This window comes from Panthera onca, chromosome A1 (assembly GCF_046562875.1).
Source record: "Panthera onca isolate mPanOnc1 chromosome A1, mPanOnc1 haplotype 2, whole genome shotgun sequence".
Classification (NCBI taxonomy): Eukaryota; Metazoa; Chordata; class Mammalia; order Carnivora; family Felidae; genus Panthera; species Panthera onca.
In genome coordinates this window covers 127,803,634-127,818,406 of record NC_138339.1, presented here as the reverse complement: position 1 = coordinate 127,818,406, position 14,773 = coordinate 127,803,634, and the positions used below count along the sequence as shown (strand labels likewise).

General features: G+C 39.0%; 1 protein-coding gene and 1 non-coding gene across 2 annotated transcripts in view; one reads left to right on the top strand and one right to left on the bottom strand.

The window, feature by feature from the left end:
* The window catches only part of DDX46 (DEAD-box helicase 46), a 70,231-nt gene that overhangs the window by 27,017 nt on the left and 28,441 nt on the right, over positions 1 to 14,773 (top strand). The window contains exons 14-15 of the mRNA XM_060636104.2: positions 7,988 to 8,152; positions 8,662 to 8,824. Of these exons, the coding sequence (XP_060492087.1) occupies positions 7,988 to 8,152; positions 8,662 to 8,824 (328 nt within the window). The remainder of the gene's footprint in view (positions 1 to 7,987; positions 8,153 to 8,661; positions 8,825 to 14,773) is intronic.
* On the bottom strand, positions 3,831 to 3,938 carry LOC132682582 (U6 spliceosomal RNA). Its single transcript, XR_009611757.1, has one exon. It is a non-coding gene; the product is annotated as a U6 spliceosomal RNA (small nuclear RNA).

Below are 14,773 nucleotides of genomic sequence, written 5' to 3'. Positions count from 1 at the left end.
GATATGGGGCTTAATCCCACAACCCTGGAATCATGAACTGAGCTGAAATCAAGAGTTAGATGCTCAACCGACTGAGCCACCCAAGTGCCCCTAACAGAATATTAAAAAGTGGTTTTCCATGACAGATTTTTCCACGGTTTCTAGGTTCTTTTTTAATTTAGTAAAATTAAAGAGTAAGAGAAGAAATTGATTAGATATAGACCTTGATCTTTAGCTCTAGTTAGCCATTATGGAGCTGGATATACATACTTTGTGAAAATATGTTAAGTAATATTCCTATTAGTTATAAAAAAAATGGTTATTTACAAAAAAAAATACCAAATGATTATTTACATGTTTTACTTTTTATTTGTATTAAGAAAGTCAGGAATGTTTTAATTGACAAATTTATTCATACATGTGACTAGTACAAAATGAAGTGATCTAAATATCACTAAATCTAAAGATTCTAAAGATGTTTACTCCGAGTTTTTACTTTCTTGAAAATACTGATCACGTAGTAAAGTGAGACAGTAAATGTGCTTGTCACTTGTACAGTGCAAAGCAGCATGCTTGCCTCAGTCATCAAGGAGCTCACTGTCTAGTGAGAGATTATTGTAACTTTGAAGACTGTCTTCAAATTGACATAAAAAATAGGTCACTGGAGGGGCACCTGGGTGGCTCCATCAGCTAAGCATCCAACTTTTGATTTTGGCTCAGATCATGATCTCAGAGTCGTAAGTACCCACATCGGTTTCTGCGCTGGGCATGGAATCTGCTTACTTAAGATTCTCTCTCCCTGTACCGCTTGTGCTCTCTCTCTTAAAAAAAAAAAAAAAAGGGGGGGGGGGCACCTGGGTGGCTCAGTTGGTTGAGTGTCCAACTTCAGCTCAGGTCATGATCTCGCAGCTCATGAGTTCGAGCCCCACGTCAGGCTCTGTGCTGACAGCTTAGCCTGGAGCCTGCTTCAGATTCTGTGTCTCCCCTCCCACCGCCTCTCTCTGCCCCTTCCCTGCTAGTGCTCTGTCTCTCAAATAAATAAATAAGTAAACATTAAAAAAAAAATAGGTCACTAGATTGATGATTAGACACTTCAGCACCTCTCAGTCCTGTGTTCAGGCCACTGGTGAAGGGTTTGGTGCATAAGCAGCTCCTATTGAATAATATGGATGCTACTTAAGGAGATAGAGGTACTGAAAAAAGAGCATTTTTCAAAAACTTATTTTTAAGTCTAATGTAATCCTTTACATTAGAGGAAACAGAATCAGGGATGTAATGACAGTTGAGACTTCCCCCCGCACCCCCAAGTTTTATTCCTATTTCACAATAATGCTCTAGTCCAGAGTAATTTTGTTTTTTTTGTAGTGTTTATTTTTTAGAGAGAGAGTGAGCAGGGGAGGAGCAGAGAGAGAGAGAGGGAGACACAGAATCTGAGCTGTCAGCACAGAGCCTGATGCAGGCTCGAACTCGCGAACTGTGAGATCATGACCTGAACTGAAGTTGGAGACTTACCTGACTGATCCACCCAGGTGCCTGTAGTCCAGGGTAATTTTTACCAACATACATATCAACATCTCAAGGACCCTATTTGTGACTTAAAGATTGAGATAGTGATATTTACTTTGATAAGTAAATAAATCATTAAGTTGGTAGCAAATTATTTTCTTGAGGGTAAAGGAAAGCATTGCACATTGTCAAGAGAAGTATAAGAGAGAATGTACTAAACTTTTAGAACTTCTTCAAAAGGAGCATATGCCAATGATCAAGACTTGAAATCAGTGAAAAGTGGGGGAAATTGCTACCTTTGTAAACATTAGTGACCAGCTGGACTGATGAATTGAGTTTTAGCCTATAGGTATGAAAGGAGAAGTTTAAAGACTTAGTATTTGGCAGCCCATGGCTGACTTTAATTATCTGTGTACTGTGAGAGAGGGAACATACTGAAAAGTTTCAGGAACAGCTTTTAATCAGTAGCCCCCAGTGTGATAGCCAAGTGAGCATAAGAAGGCAATTGAAACCCAGGCCAGTCATCCCTGAAAACGTGTGTCATCATTAGCGTCATACTACGGGCATCTTCACGACTCTAAGCAGTAATAGGTATTCATAAGGGAAATCTAAGCTCCCATGTGTGATAGTTAGTACACCGTTTCATGAAGCACAGGATTTATAGCTTATTCATGAAGATTTCTCTTAGCACTTGGGCAAGAGAGGGAGTTAGTTGTGGTTTTCAAGAAAACTTTCCTCCTTTGATACTGTTTGTGCATTTGCTAAAAAGGAAGGGTTATTTGTGAACATTCTAGGAAGGTAGAATATGTATTACTCTTTGAAGAGATTTTCAAAGCCACAACGGGCTTCGGTATGAAGTGTGTATTCTGATCCTTGTTTCTGTATCTCTGAAAGTTGAGACTAAGTGATCAGTCCTTAGACTCGTTTAGATGATCATATATCTGAAAGTCCTGATGATTTTTATTTAGTATCTTAAAAGATTGACACATTAAATACCATTGTATGAACTTGCACTGATATTACTACCAAATTCATGTTATCAAACCAAGTGTGGTTAGTGATTCCTAATTTTTCATTTATGTACTTCAGTCATTCCAAAAGGGATATCATTTGATGCAGGAAATTCAAGAAAGGCCTTGCTACTAAGATGACCTTTGAACTGGGAACTGAATAAAGTGAGAAATTGAGACGGGGAATATTTGGGTGAAAAGTGTTACAAAGAGCCAGACAAATGCCCCGACTTGGGAACTCACTTGGCCATTGTCCCTGGAGCAGAGCATAGGAGAGGGAATATAGTAGGAGAGAGTACAGGATGAGGGCGGTGTGGTGAATATATACACCTGGGCTAGGAAATTGGATTTTAATTTGATGTGATTAATGAGTTGCTGTATTGGAGGGTTTTGAGGAGAGGAATCCCTGATCTAATTTTTTTACATTTTTTAGTTTTATCAATTACATGTGCGTGTGGGTTTAACAGTACTTCTCTTCCATCACTTAGCTGATTATTTTGATATTTACTTCTATTTATCTAAATAGTGTGCTTTTATTTCTTTTTGTTTTTCTGTTTTTGATATTACTTATTGATTTCCTACAGGGGAACATAATCTTCTCTGTTTTCTTTCTCCTCTCACATTCTTGCATCATTTTCATCCCTTATTTTTCCGGTAGATTTATGTTGCTATTTTAATTGAGTCAATATACAACCTTATGACAATCTAAATGCTATTCAGAGCTGGGCAGTATAGTAAACTGATTATTTTTAAATTTCCTCTGTACGTCTTGTTTTCTTTAGAGATAACCGTCTTCTTTTCTCTAGGGATACCTGTGTTTTTATGTTTGTTGGCTGGTTTTCTTAGGTCTCTATATATTTAAAACTAATAAAATATCAAACTCTGTATATAAACCTATCAAATAGTTGAAACACATTAACTTACCCATTTGTTTTATCTTCCTTAAGGTTTCTTCAGAGCCTCTTGATGTGTTCCAGTAATGGTTTGTTGTTCTCTGTCTGACATATAGCTGCTGTCCTGGGATATCCATCATTCTGAGGGTCCCCTTTATTTCTCATCTTGTTAGGATCCCCAAAGTTCTATAACTCAAGAGTAAATCTTTTCTTAAAAAAATTTTTTTTGGGGCGCCTGGGTGGCTCAGTTGGTTAAGTGCCCGACTTCGGCTCAGGTCATAATCTCGTGGTCCATGAGTTTGAGCCCCGCATCGGGCTCTGTGCTGACAGCTCAGAGCCTGGAGCCTGTTTCGGATTCTGTGTCTCCCTCTCTCTGACCCTCCCGCATTCATGCTCTCTCTCTCTCTATCAAAAATTAAGAAACATTTAAAAAAATTTTTTTAAAAATTTTTTAATGGAACTCTTCATGCATTTCCTCCTTGCACGGGAACCATGCTAATCTCTGTATCATTCCAATTTGTTTTAGTATGTGTGCTGCTAAAGTGAGCACTTAAATTATTTTTTTTTTAATGTTTCTTTATTTTTGAGAGTGTTTATTTATTTTTGGAAGAGCGTGAGCGGTGGAGGGGCAGAGAGAGAGAGGGAGATGCAGAATCAGAAGCTGGCTCTAGGCCCTGAGCTGTCAGCACGGAGCCCATTGTGAGGCTTGAACTCACAAACTGCGAGATCATGACCTGAGCTGAAGTCAGACGCTTAAGCGACTGAACCACCGAGGCGCCCCTTAAATGAGTTTTTTTTAAATGTTTATTTATTTTTGAGACAGAGAGCGTGTGAGTGTGGGAGGCAGAAAGAGAGGGAGACAGAATCCCAAGCAGGCTCCGTGCTGTCAGCATAGAGCCCAGTTCAGGGCTTGAACTCATGAGTCGTGAGATCATGACCTGGGCCAAAATCAAGAGTCAGTCCCTTGACCAACTGAGTCACCTGGTGCCCCTTCAGTGATTTATTTTTGTGTTCTAAATTTACTTTTATTCAAGTATAATTAGCATACAGGCTATTAGTTTCAGGTGTATGTTATTAGCGGTTCTGTATATTACTCAGTGCTCATCATAAGTGTACTCTTAATCCCCTTCACCTGTTGCACTTATCCCCTCTCACCTCCCCTCTGATAACCACCATTTTGTTCTCTGTATTTAAGAGTATGCTTTTTTTTTTTCCTTTTGTCTGTTTTTACTCTTTATTCATTTTTTTTTAAGTTTATTTATTTTGAGAGAGGGGGGTAGAGATAATACCAAACAGGCTCCATGCTGTTAGCACAGAGTCTAGTGTGGGGCTCAGTCGCATGAACCATGAGGTCATGACCTGAGCCAAGATCAAGAGTTGGATTCTTAACTAATGGAGCCACCTAGGCACACCTGTTCATTTGCTTCTTAAATTCCATACATAAATGAGATCATATGGTATTTGTCTTTCTCTGACTGACTTATTTCACTTAGCATTATACCCTCTGGGTTCATCCATGTTGTTGCAAATGGCAAGATTTCATTTAAATGACTCATTTTTAAAGATTGCCTTCTATATGCGTAGGATTTATGTCCTCTGAGTTGATTTTCTATTTGCTTTGATTTCTGCATTCAGATTAGAAACATTCTGTAGAGGTCTGGGAACCTGTAGTTAACTACTTACATTTAAGGGACAGAGAAAAGGCAGCTTAAAATTCAGAGTTCTCTGTGCCAGAGCAGTACTTAGTGATCCTGAGTTTCACTGTTGTAATCTGGCTGGGACTTTCATTTAGATGAGGACTATCTTCTGCCTGACTTCTTGGACTGGGCAGACCGTCCCTGGAAAAATATTGGCCAGTCTCCAGTCTGGACTGTAAAGGCCTGTCTCTTGTTCCAGGTTGGGAAAGAGGCTTGAGGGAGAGTGGGAGCCTCAGTATTGAACATCATGCATTTACTTAATGCTTTTCTTCTTAGGATGTTATCCTTGCCTCATCCATTCATGTTCTTGTTTTATATTCTGCAGCAGCTAAACCTTTGGGTCTTTGGCTAGGGTGAGAGAAGGGCCTGACAGTAAGAGATAGGTGGAGGTTGAGGGATTTGATTGCTTCTTTAAAAATTTTTTTATTTTTGAGAGAGAGACAGAGAGAGAGCAGGAGTGGGGGAGGAATAGAGAGAGAGGGAGACACAGAATCTGAAGCAGGCTCCAGACTCTGAGCTTCAGCACAGCCTGATGTGGGGCTCAAACCCACAAACTGTGAAAATGACCGGAGCTGAAGTTGGGCTCTTAACTGACTGAACCCCCTAGGTGCCCTGGGATTTGATTGCTTCTTAAGCAGACTTTGCATCAATTCTCTTCATTTTGGAATCCCACCTTTCATCTCCATATAGGGAGAATAGCTTCATTCTCAACTTTTTCTTACTGCCAGCTTCCTTGAGCTTGATTAATCTTTTACCATCTTGAAACATTTTGTTGCTTTTTGTTTTGTTGACAAATAAAATTTAGATACCATAAAACTCATGCTTTTTTAAAATTTATTTTTCTAATTTACATCCAAGTTAGTTAGCATATAGTGCAACAGTAATTTCAGGAGTAGATGCCTTAATGCCCCTTACCCATTTAACCCATCCCTCCTCCCATAATCCCTCCAGTAATCCTGTTTGTTCTCCATATTTAATAGTCTGTTCTGTTTTTGTCCCTCTCCTTGTTTTTATATTATTTTTGTTTCCCTTCCCTTATGTTCATCTGTTTTGTATCTTAAAGTCCTCATATGAGTGAAGTCATATGATATTTGTCTTTCTCCAAATGGCTAATTTTGCTTAGCATAATACCCTCTAGTTCCACCCACATAGTTGCAAATGACAAGATGCCATTCTTTTTGATTGCCGAGTAACACTCCATTGTATAGAAATACCACACCTTCTTTATCCGTTCATCTGTTGTTGGACATTTGGGCTCTTTCCATACTTGGGCTATTGTTGATGGTGCTGCTATAAACATTGGGGTGCATGTGCCCCTTCGAAACAGCACACCTGTATCCCTTAGATAAATACCCAGTAGTGCAATTTGCTGGGTCGTAGGGTAGTTCTATTTTTAATTTTTTGAGGAACCTCCATACTCTTTTCCAGAATGGCTGCATCAGTTTGCATTCCCGCTAGCAGTGCAAAAGAGATCCTCTTTCTCCTCATCCTCACTACCATTTGTGTTTGCCTACCACATCTTTCTTAAAATTTATTTTGTAAAAACTCTTACTGTTTGTTTATTTTTGAGAGAGAAAGAGACAGAGAGTGAGTGGGGGAGGGCCAGAGAGAGGGAGACACAAAATCGGAAGCAGGCTCCAGGCTCTGAGCTGTCAGTACAGAGCCCGACATGGGGCTTGAACCCATAAACTGCAAGATCATGACCTGATCTAAAGTCGGATGCATCACTGACTGAGCCACCCAGTCACTCCTCTATCACATTCTTTATCCATTCATCATTTAATGGACATTTGGACTCTTTCCATAGTTTTGCTATTGTTGATAATGGTGCTGTAAAGGTCAGAGTGTATGTACCCCTTCAAATCTGTATATTTGTATCCCTTAGGTAAATGCGGAGTGGTACAATTGTTGGATTATAGGCTAGTTCTATTTTTAACTTGTTGAGAAACCTCCATACTGTTCTCCAGAGTGGATGCACCAGTTTGCATCCCACCAACAGTGCGAGAGAGTTCCCCTGTCTCCACATCCTCGCCAACACTGTTGTTTCCTGAGTTAATTTTAGCCATTCTGACACCTGTGAGGTGGTATTTGATCATGGTTTTGATTTGTATTTCCCTGATGATGAGTGATACTGAACATCTTTTCATGTATCTGTTAGCCATCTGGATGTCTTCTTTGGAAGAATACCCTTCCCAGTTTCCAGTCACTCACCACCATCTACCTTTAAACCATCATCAGTAATCTTACTCATTATTACTTTTTTTCTTGTTTTACCAATCATCACAAGAATCCTAGGAGTCTTTATTTTCTCCAGGGCTCTATAGACACTGAGGCAATTGGTGCCTGTATCTTACTCCCGCAACAGTATGTTCACCTTCATTGTTCTCTTTCTGTAGCTCTTTCAACCTTTGATACATAATATATTTATGTGTCCACTCTCCTTAGAATAGAAGTTCCATGGAGACAAGTTTTTGTCTGTTTTTATTGCATATTTCCAAATAGAGCAGTGCTTGGCACATAACAGTTGTTCAGTAAAATTGTGTTTACTAAGTGAAGGAAAACAGTGGTACAAGGGAGAATAGTTTCATCCCAGATGTAGTTTGAAGACTGAGAATACTGTATTTATTGGTGAATTAGGTGTGAGATGAGAGAAAGAGAGAGAGAGTAGTTACAGATGGCTCCTCCATCTTTGGCCTAAACATGTAGATAACTACAGTTGCCATTTCTTAACAGGGGGAAACTGAGAGGAGCAAATTATGGGGTAAAATCAATTATAATATTCTAAGGTAACAGGTTTAGAAGTCCCTGAATGGATGTTCTCAAAATTTCCTTCTACTTGATTTTAACATCATTGACTTTTAGAGGCTACACTCAACCGTATTTATTTGCATTGCGTCCTTAGGTCATGCGCATTGTGGATAATGTCCGTCCTGATCGACAGACAGTTATGTTTTCAGCTACTTTCCCCAGAGCTATGGAGGCTTTGGCTCGCAGAATCCTTAGTAAACCCATTGAAGTTCAGGTTGGAGGCAGAAGCGTGGTTTGCTCAGATGTGGAACAACAAGTGGTGGGTACAGCCTTTAAGAAACCCTCAGTTCCCTGGATGTTCAGGATGTGATTCTTGTGGGATCATTGTGATGTAGGAAGGTAATTTCTAAAATTAAATAGGATACAACTGCAGCCATTAATACTTTATATGATGCACTTGAATATGCTTTTCTGTGGAACTGCCTGTTTAAAATCCTCTTAAAAAATGCCCTTTTTAGTTCGTCCCACCAGAAGAGGTGGGCTTGTTAATAGAAATGTCACATCTTGTTTTTTAATTAATAGGGTATGAGATCAAGAGGCAGAGAGAACCAGGTGATTGCCCACATTTACAAGTCCCCTCTCTGAAAGTTACAGATTTGTTTTTGGTCTTACTGGTTTATCAATTAAAATCAACATTTTCCTGCCCAGTCCTAAAATACAGCAAAATATTGTCATTTCGCCATCTGCCACAAATAAAATGAGTATTTTTGTTCACAAGATGTATCTGCAGTTTTACTCCATTAACTTGGTGCGATTTGCTGTTTCCAGATTGTGATTGAAGAAGAAAAGAAGTTCTTGAAGTTACTTGAGCTTCTCGGCCATTATCAAGAATCGGGATCTGTCATTATATTTGTGGATAAGCAGGAACATGCAGATGGTCTTCTGAAAGATTTAATGAGAGCATCTTATCCTTGCATGTCTCTTCATGGAGGTAATGTTTACTGAAGTATCTGTTGAGTATTTAATTTGACCAAGCACTGCAGTGTACTGTGTACTGTGTGTTTACTGTATACTGAGTTTAGAACCAGAGTTTGTATCTTCTATCTCCACTTTTATTCAGAACTCTGGGGGCTAATAAGCATTATTATTATTCCATCTTTGAGGTAAAGAAAATAAGACAAGGAGTACATTGGTTTGACCAAACTGTATAGCCATTAATCAGCTAAGGAGAAATAGAACTTAAAATTCTCCATTTTGTGTTATATTCTTTCCATTGTGCCATGCAACCTGGAGGTTTTCATGATTCACATTAGAGCTTTAATTGAAAGTAACGTTTTATTTTCTGTGTGATGTCTCCATTGTTATATATATATATATGTAAGACTTAGAACCCTGAACATGTGCAACAGAGACAGTTTGAATTACCCTCATTAAGGATGTCTTCTGGCAGTCTGTGACTTTGTAATGAAACCCCCCAAAAGGTAGTGGCAGCTATCATTTATTTTCTTTATAAATCTTTGCTTTAGCTAGAGCTCAGCACTTAACCTAGTTTCTGTTTCATGCTGTATCTGCTGGCATGGCTTAATTGGGACTGGGGATCCATTTCCATATTTGCCTTACTTAATGTGGCTGGGAAGTTAGTACTGGCTCTTGACCGAGCTCAGTCAGGTTATTGGCCAGGGATCCTGGCCCTTCCCTTTGTGGATCTCTCTGTGGGACTACTTGGCGAGAAGACAAGTTAAGGCTACTTGCCAGGCCAGTTAGGGATGATACTGGGAATTGGCAGAACTTTCATTTCCATCATATTCTGTAGGTCAGAATAGTCTCATGACTGGCCCAGATTCAAGGGGATGGAGGTATAGACTCCACTTCTCGATAGGAGGGTCATTCCCTATGCAGAAGAGCATGTAGAATAAGCCATGCTTTTGCTGTCATCTTTGGAATATACAGTCTGTGACACCAAGTTTCATTGTGGATGCAATTAAAAGGGCTCTAAGGGTATGTATTTGGTTAACTTTTAATGTTTTGGGTTTTTGTTTTTTTTTTTAAGTTTATTTATTTGTTTTGAGAGAGAGAGAGAGAACCAGTGAGTGAGGGGCAAAGAGAGGTGGACAGAGGATCCATCAGTGCTGACAGCAGAGAGACCAACATGGGGCTCTAACTCACAAACCATGAGATCACGACCTGAGCTGAAGTTGGACGCTTAACCAGATGAGCCACCCAGGCTCTCCTAATGTTTGAAAATCACTCATGTTTCCCCCTTTGTTTTTTTATTGGGATGAAATATATATTACATAAAATTTACCATTTTAACTATTTTAAGTGTATGATTCAGTGGTGTTAAGTCCACTAACGGTGCTGTGTAACAACACCGTTATCTATTTCCAGAAGTTTTTCATTGTTCTAAACAGAAACTCTACCTGTTAAATAATAAACTTCATCCCCATCCCCGCCTTTTGGCCCCTGGGAACGTGTATTCTACTTTTTGTACCTATGAATTTGCCTGTTTTAGGTACTTCACATGAGTGGAATCATACAGTGTTTGTATTTCTGTGCCTGGTTTATTTCAGTTAGCATAATTGTCATTGAGGCTTATCCATGTTTTATCATGTGTCAGAATTTCCTCTTTTTTAAAGTATTTTAATTCCAGTGTAGGTAACATAAAGTGCTGTATTAGTTTCAGGTGTACACTGTACACCTGATTTAACATTTCCATATGTTAGTGCTCATCCCAAGTGTGCTCTTTAATCCCTATCCCCTGTTCCACCCACCCACCTCCCCTCTGGTAACTGTTTGCTCTCTATAGCTAAAAGTCTGGTTCTTGGTTTGCCTATCTTTTTTTTCCCCTTTGTTCATTTGTTTTGTTTCTTGAATTCCACTTATGAGTGAAGTCGTGTGGTATTTGTCTTTCTCTGACTGACTTCCTTCACTTAGCATTATGTTTTCTGGCTCCATCCATGTTGTTGCAAACAGCGAGATTTCATTCTTTATGATGGCCAAATCATATTCCTGTGTGTGTGTGTGTGTGTGACGTCTTCTTTATCCGTTCATCTGTCCATGGGTTCTTGGGCTGCTTCCATAATTTGGCTAATTTAAATAATGCTGCGGTAAACATAGGGGTTCATGTGTCCTTGTGTCCTTTTTTCGAGTAAGTTTTTTTGTATTCTTTTGATAAGTACCCAGTAGTGGGATTACTGGATCATAGGGTAGTTCCGTTTTATTTATTTGTTTGTTTATTTATTTTTGAGAGAGAGAGAGCGAAAGCACGTGAGTGGGGAAGAGGGTGAATCTCAAACAGGCTTTAGGTTCAGCATGGAGCCTAATGTGGGGCTTGATTCCACGGCCCTGGGATCATTACCTGAGCCAAAATCAAGAGTCACATGCTCAACTGACTTAGCCGCCCAGAAGCCCCTGGATAGTTCTATTTTTAATTTTTTGTGGAGCCTCCATACTCTTTTCCATGGTGGCTGCACCAGTTTGCATTCCCACCAACAGTGGGTACCAGGTCTTTTTGCTCCACATCCTTGCCAACAGTTGTCTCTTGTATTGTTGATTTTAGCCGTTCTGACAGGTGTGAGGTGATATGTCATTGTAGTTTTGATTTGCATTTTCCTGATGATTAGTAATGTTGAACATCTTTTCATGTGTGTTGACCATCAGGATGTCTTCTTTGGAGAAATGTCTGTTCACATCTTCTGCCCAGTTTTTAATTGTATTATTTGTTTTTTGGGTGTTGAGTTTTATAAGGTGTTTATATATTTTGGATACTCCCCCTTTGTCAGATATGTCATTTGCAAATATGTTCTCCCATTCAGTAGGTTGTCATTTAGTTTTGTTGATTATTTCCTTTGCTGTGCAGAAGCTTTTCTTTTTTTTTTAAGGATAAATGAACATTTATTTATTTATATTGATTTATTTATTTTTATTTTTTTTGTAATTTACATCCAGGTTAGTTAGCATCTGGTGCAACAATGATTTCAGGAATAGATTTCTTAAGCCCCTTACCCATTTAGCCCATCCTCCCTCCCACAACCCCTCCAGCAACCCTCTGTTTGTTTTCTATATTTAAGAGTCTCTTATGTTTTGTCTCCCTCCCTGTGTTTATATTATTTTTGAGAAGCTTTCTATTCTGATGTAGTCCTGGTAGTTTATTTTTGTTTGTTTTGCTTTTTTCTTTGTTTTTTGTTTTTTAAGATTTACTTTTAAGTAATTACACCAAATGTGCAGCTTGAGCTCACAACCTTGAGGTCAAAAGTTGCGCTTCGACCGATTGAGCCAGCCAGGCACCCCTGTTTTTCTTTGCCTCACGAGAGGCAAAGAACTGTCTGTTCTCTCTTCTAGGATTTTTATGGTTTCAGGTCTTACATTTAGGTTTTTAATTCATTTTGAATTTGTTTTTGTATATGGTAAGAAGAATTTCCTTTTTAAAAAGCTAAATAATTTTTCATTGTATGTATATACCACATTTCCTTTATTCATTTACCTGTTGATGGACATTTGGGTTGTTCCTACCTTTTGGCTCTTGTGAGTAATGCTACTTAACCACTGTTGTACAAGTATCTGTTTGAGTCCTGTTGGCCATATGGCCATATGGCTATTTTTAACTTTTTATGGAACCTGCAAACTACTTTTTGTAAAAATTGCACCATTTTGGAATTCCAGCAGTGCATTAGGGTTCCAGTTTATCCACAGCCTGGCCAGCACTTGTTTCCTATTTTTTTTTTTATAATAGCTATGCTAGTAGATGTGAAGTGACATTGTGTTTTTGATTTGCATTTCCCTAATGACTGAGATTGAACATCTTTTTATGTGCTTATTGGGTATTTGTATATCTGTTTTGAAGAATTGTCTATTTTAGGCTTCTGCCCATTTTTAATTAGGTTATTCGCATCTTTTTTTCATTGCTGAGTTGTAGGATTTCTTTATATATTCTTGATAGCAATCCCTTATCAGATGTACAATTTACATATATTTTCTCCCATTCTTTGGGTTGTCCTTTCACCCTCTTGGTAGTGTTCTTTGATGCACAGACGTTTTAAATTTTGAAGTCCATTTTATTTTTTCTTTTTTTGCCTTTTCTTTGGCTGTTAATTCAAGAAACCATTGGCAAGTCCAAGGTTATGAAAATTTTCCCTCTTGTTTCCTCAGAGTTCTAAAATTACAGCTTTTACGTTTAGGTAATTCATTTTGAGGTGATTTTTATATATGATGCAAGATATGGATCCAGCTGCATTCTTTTGCATTTGGTTTTTCAGTTTCCCTGACCCATGTGATAAAAAGACTGTCCTTTTCCCATTGAAGAGTCTTGGCACCTTTGTCAAAATCTATTGACCATTTATTTATCTGAGGGTTTCTGAGCTCTTTATTTAATTTCGTTGATCTGTATGTTTACCTTATGCCAAATTTTTTTTTTTTTTTTTTTTTTTTTTTTTTTTTTTAAGTAAACTCTATCCCCAACGTTGGGCTTGAACTCATGACCCAGAGATCAAGAGTTGAATGCTCTACTAACTGAGCCAGCCAGGCACCCCTTTACTTTTTTTTTCCCCAACTTTTTTTAATTCTGAGAGAGAGAAAAAGCATGAGTGGGGGAGGAGCAAAGAGCTAGAGAGGGAGAATCCAATTCCAACAAGGTCCACGCTGTCAGTGCAGAGCCTGACTCAGGGCTTCACCCTCTTGATCCATGGCACTTAACTGACTTGAGCCACCCAGGTGCCCCAACATTTCTTTTTTTAATAGACTGTTTTTTAGAGCAGTTTTAGATACACAGCAAAACAGCAGAAATTACAAAATTCCCATATATCCCTTGCCCCCAAGTACAACCTCCTCCCCTATCAATATCCCATACCACAGAGGTACATTTGTTACAATCATTGAACCTGTATTGACATATCATTGTCACCCAGAGTCCCTGGTTTACATTAGGATTCGCTCTTGGTGTTATACGGTCTATGGATTTGGACAAATTTATAATGACATATTCACCAGTATAGTACCATACTCTATCACTCATAGAAAATACTACCATAGGGGCGCCTGGGTGGCTCAGTCGGTTGAGCGGCCGACTTCGGCTCAGGTCATGATCTCACGGTCCGTGAGTTCAAGCCCCGCATCGGGCTCTGTGCTGACAGCCCGGAGCCTGGAGCCTGTTTCGGATTCTGTGTCTCCCTCTCTCTGACCCTCCCCCGTTCATGCTCTGTCTCTCTCTGTCTCAAAAATAAATAAACGTTAAAAAAAAAAAAAAAAAAAAAAGAAAATACTACCATAAGAATCCTCTTTGCCTATTCATCCCTCCCTTCCCCATCCCTATACTGCCGCTAATCTTTTTTTTTTTTTAAGTAGGTTCCCCCAAGATGGAGGGCTTGACCTCCCTGCCCTGAGATCAAGACCTGAAACGAGATCAAGAGTCAAACACTTGAGCCACTAAGCCACCCAAGATGCCCCAGCCACTAATCTTTTTACTGTCTCTACATTTTTACCTTTCTAGCATGTCCATGTCTACTTTTAATCATTAGGATAAACAGGCAATAATGACTTATCATAGACGTTTTATTTTGGCCCTGTTAGTGTCATCATTCCTGAAAATGTTTTGGTTGCCATTAGCTACAAAGTTTCTAGTGTAGAACTTTAGTTTTTCTCCACATTTGAAACATGGGACTCAGCTTTCTTTCTTTCCCTAGATGATTTCTTTTCTCTCCTGTTTGTTGTTTTGTATTTTTAAGTTAAATTAAAATGGTTTTAATGTTTATTTTGAGAGTGAGTACGATTGGGGGAGGGGCAGAGAGAGAAGGACAAAGAGAATCCTAAGCAGGCTCTGGGTTGTCTGCACAGAGCTTGTCGTACAGCTCCACCTCATGAACTGTGAGAGCATGACCTGAGCTGAAATCGAGTCAGACCAACTAACTAAGCCACCCAGGTGTCCCAGTACTTTCTAATTTTAAAT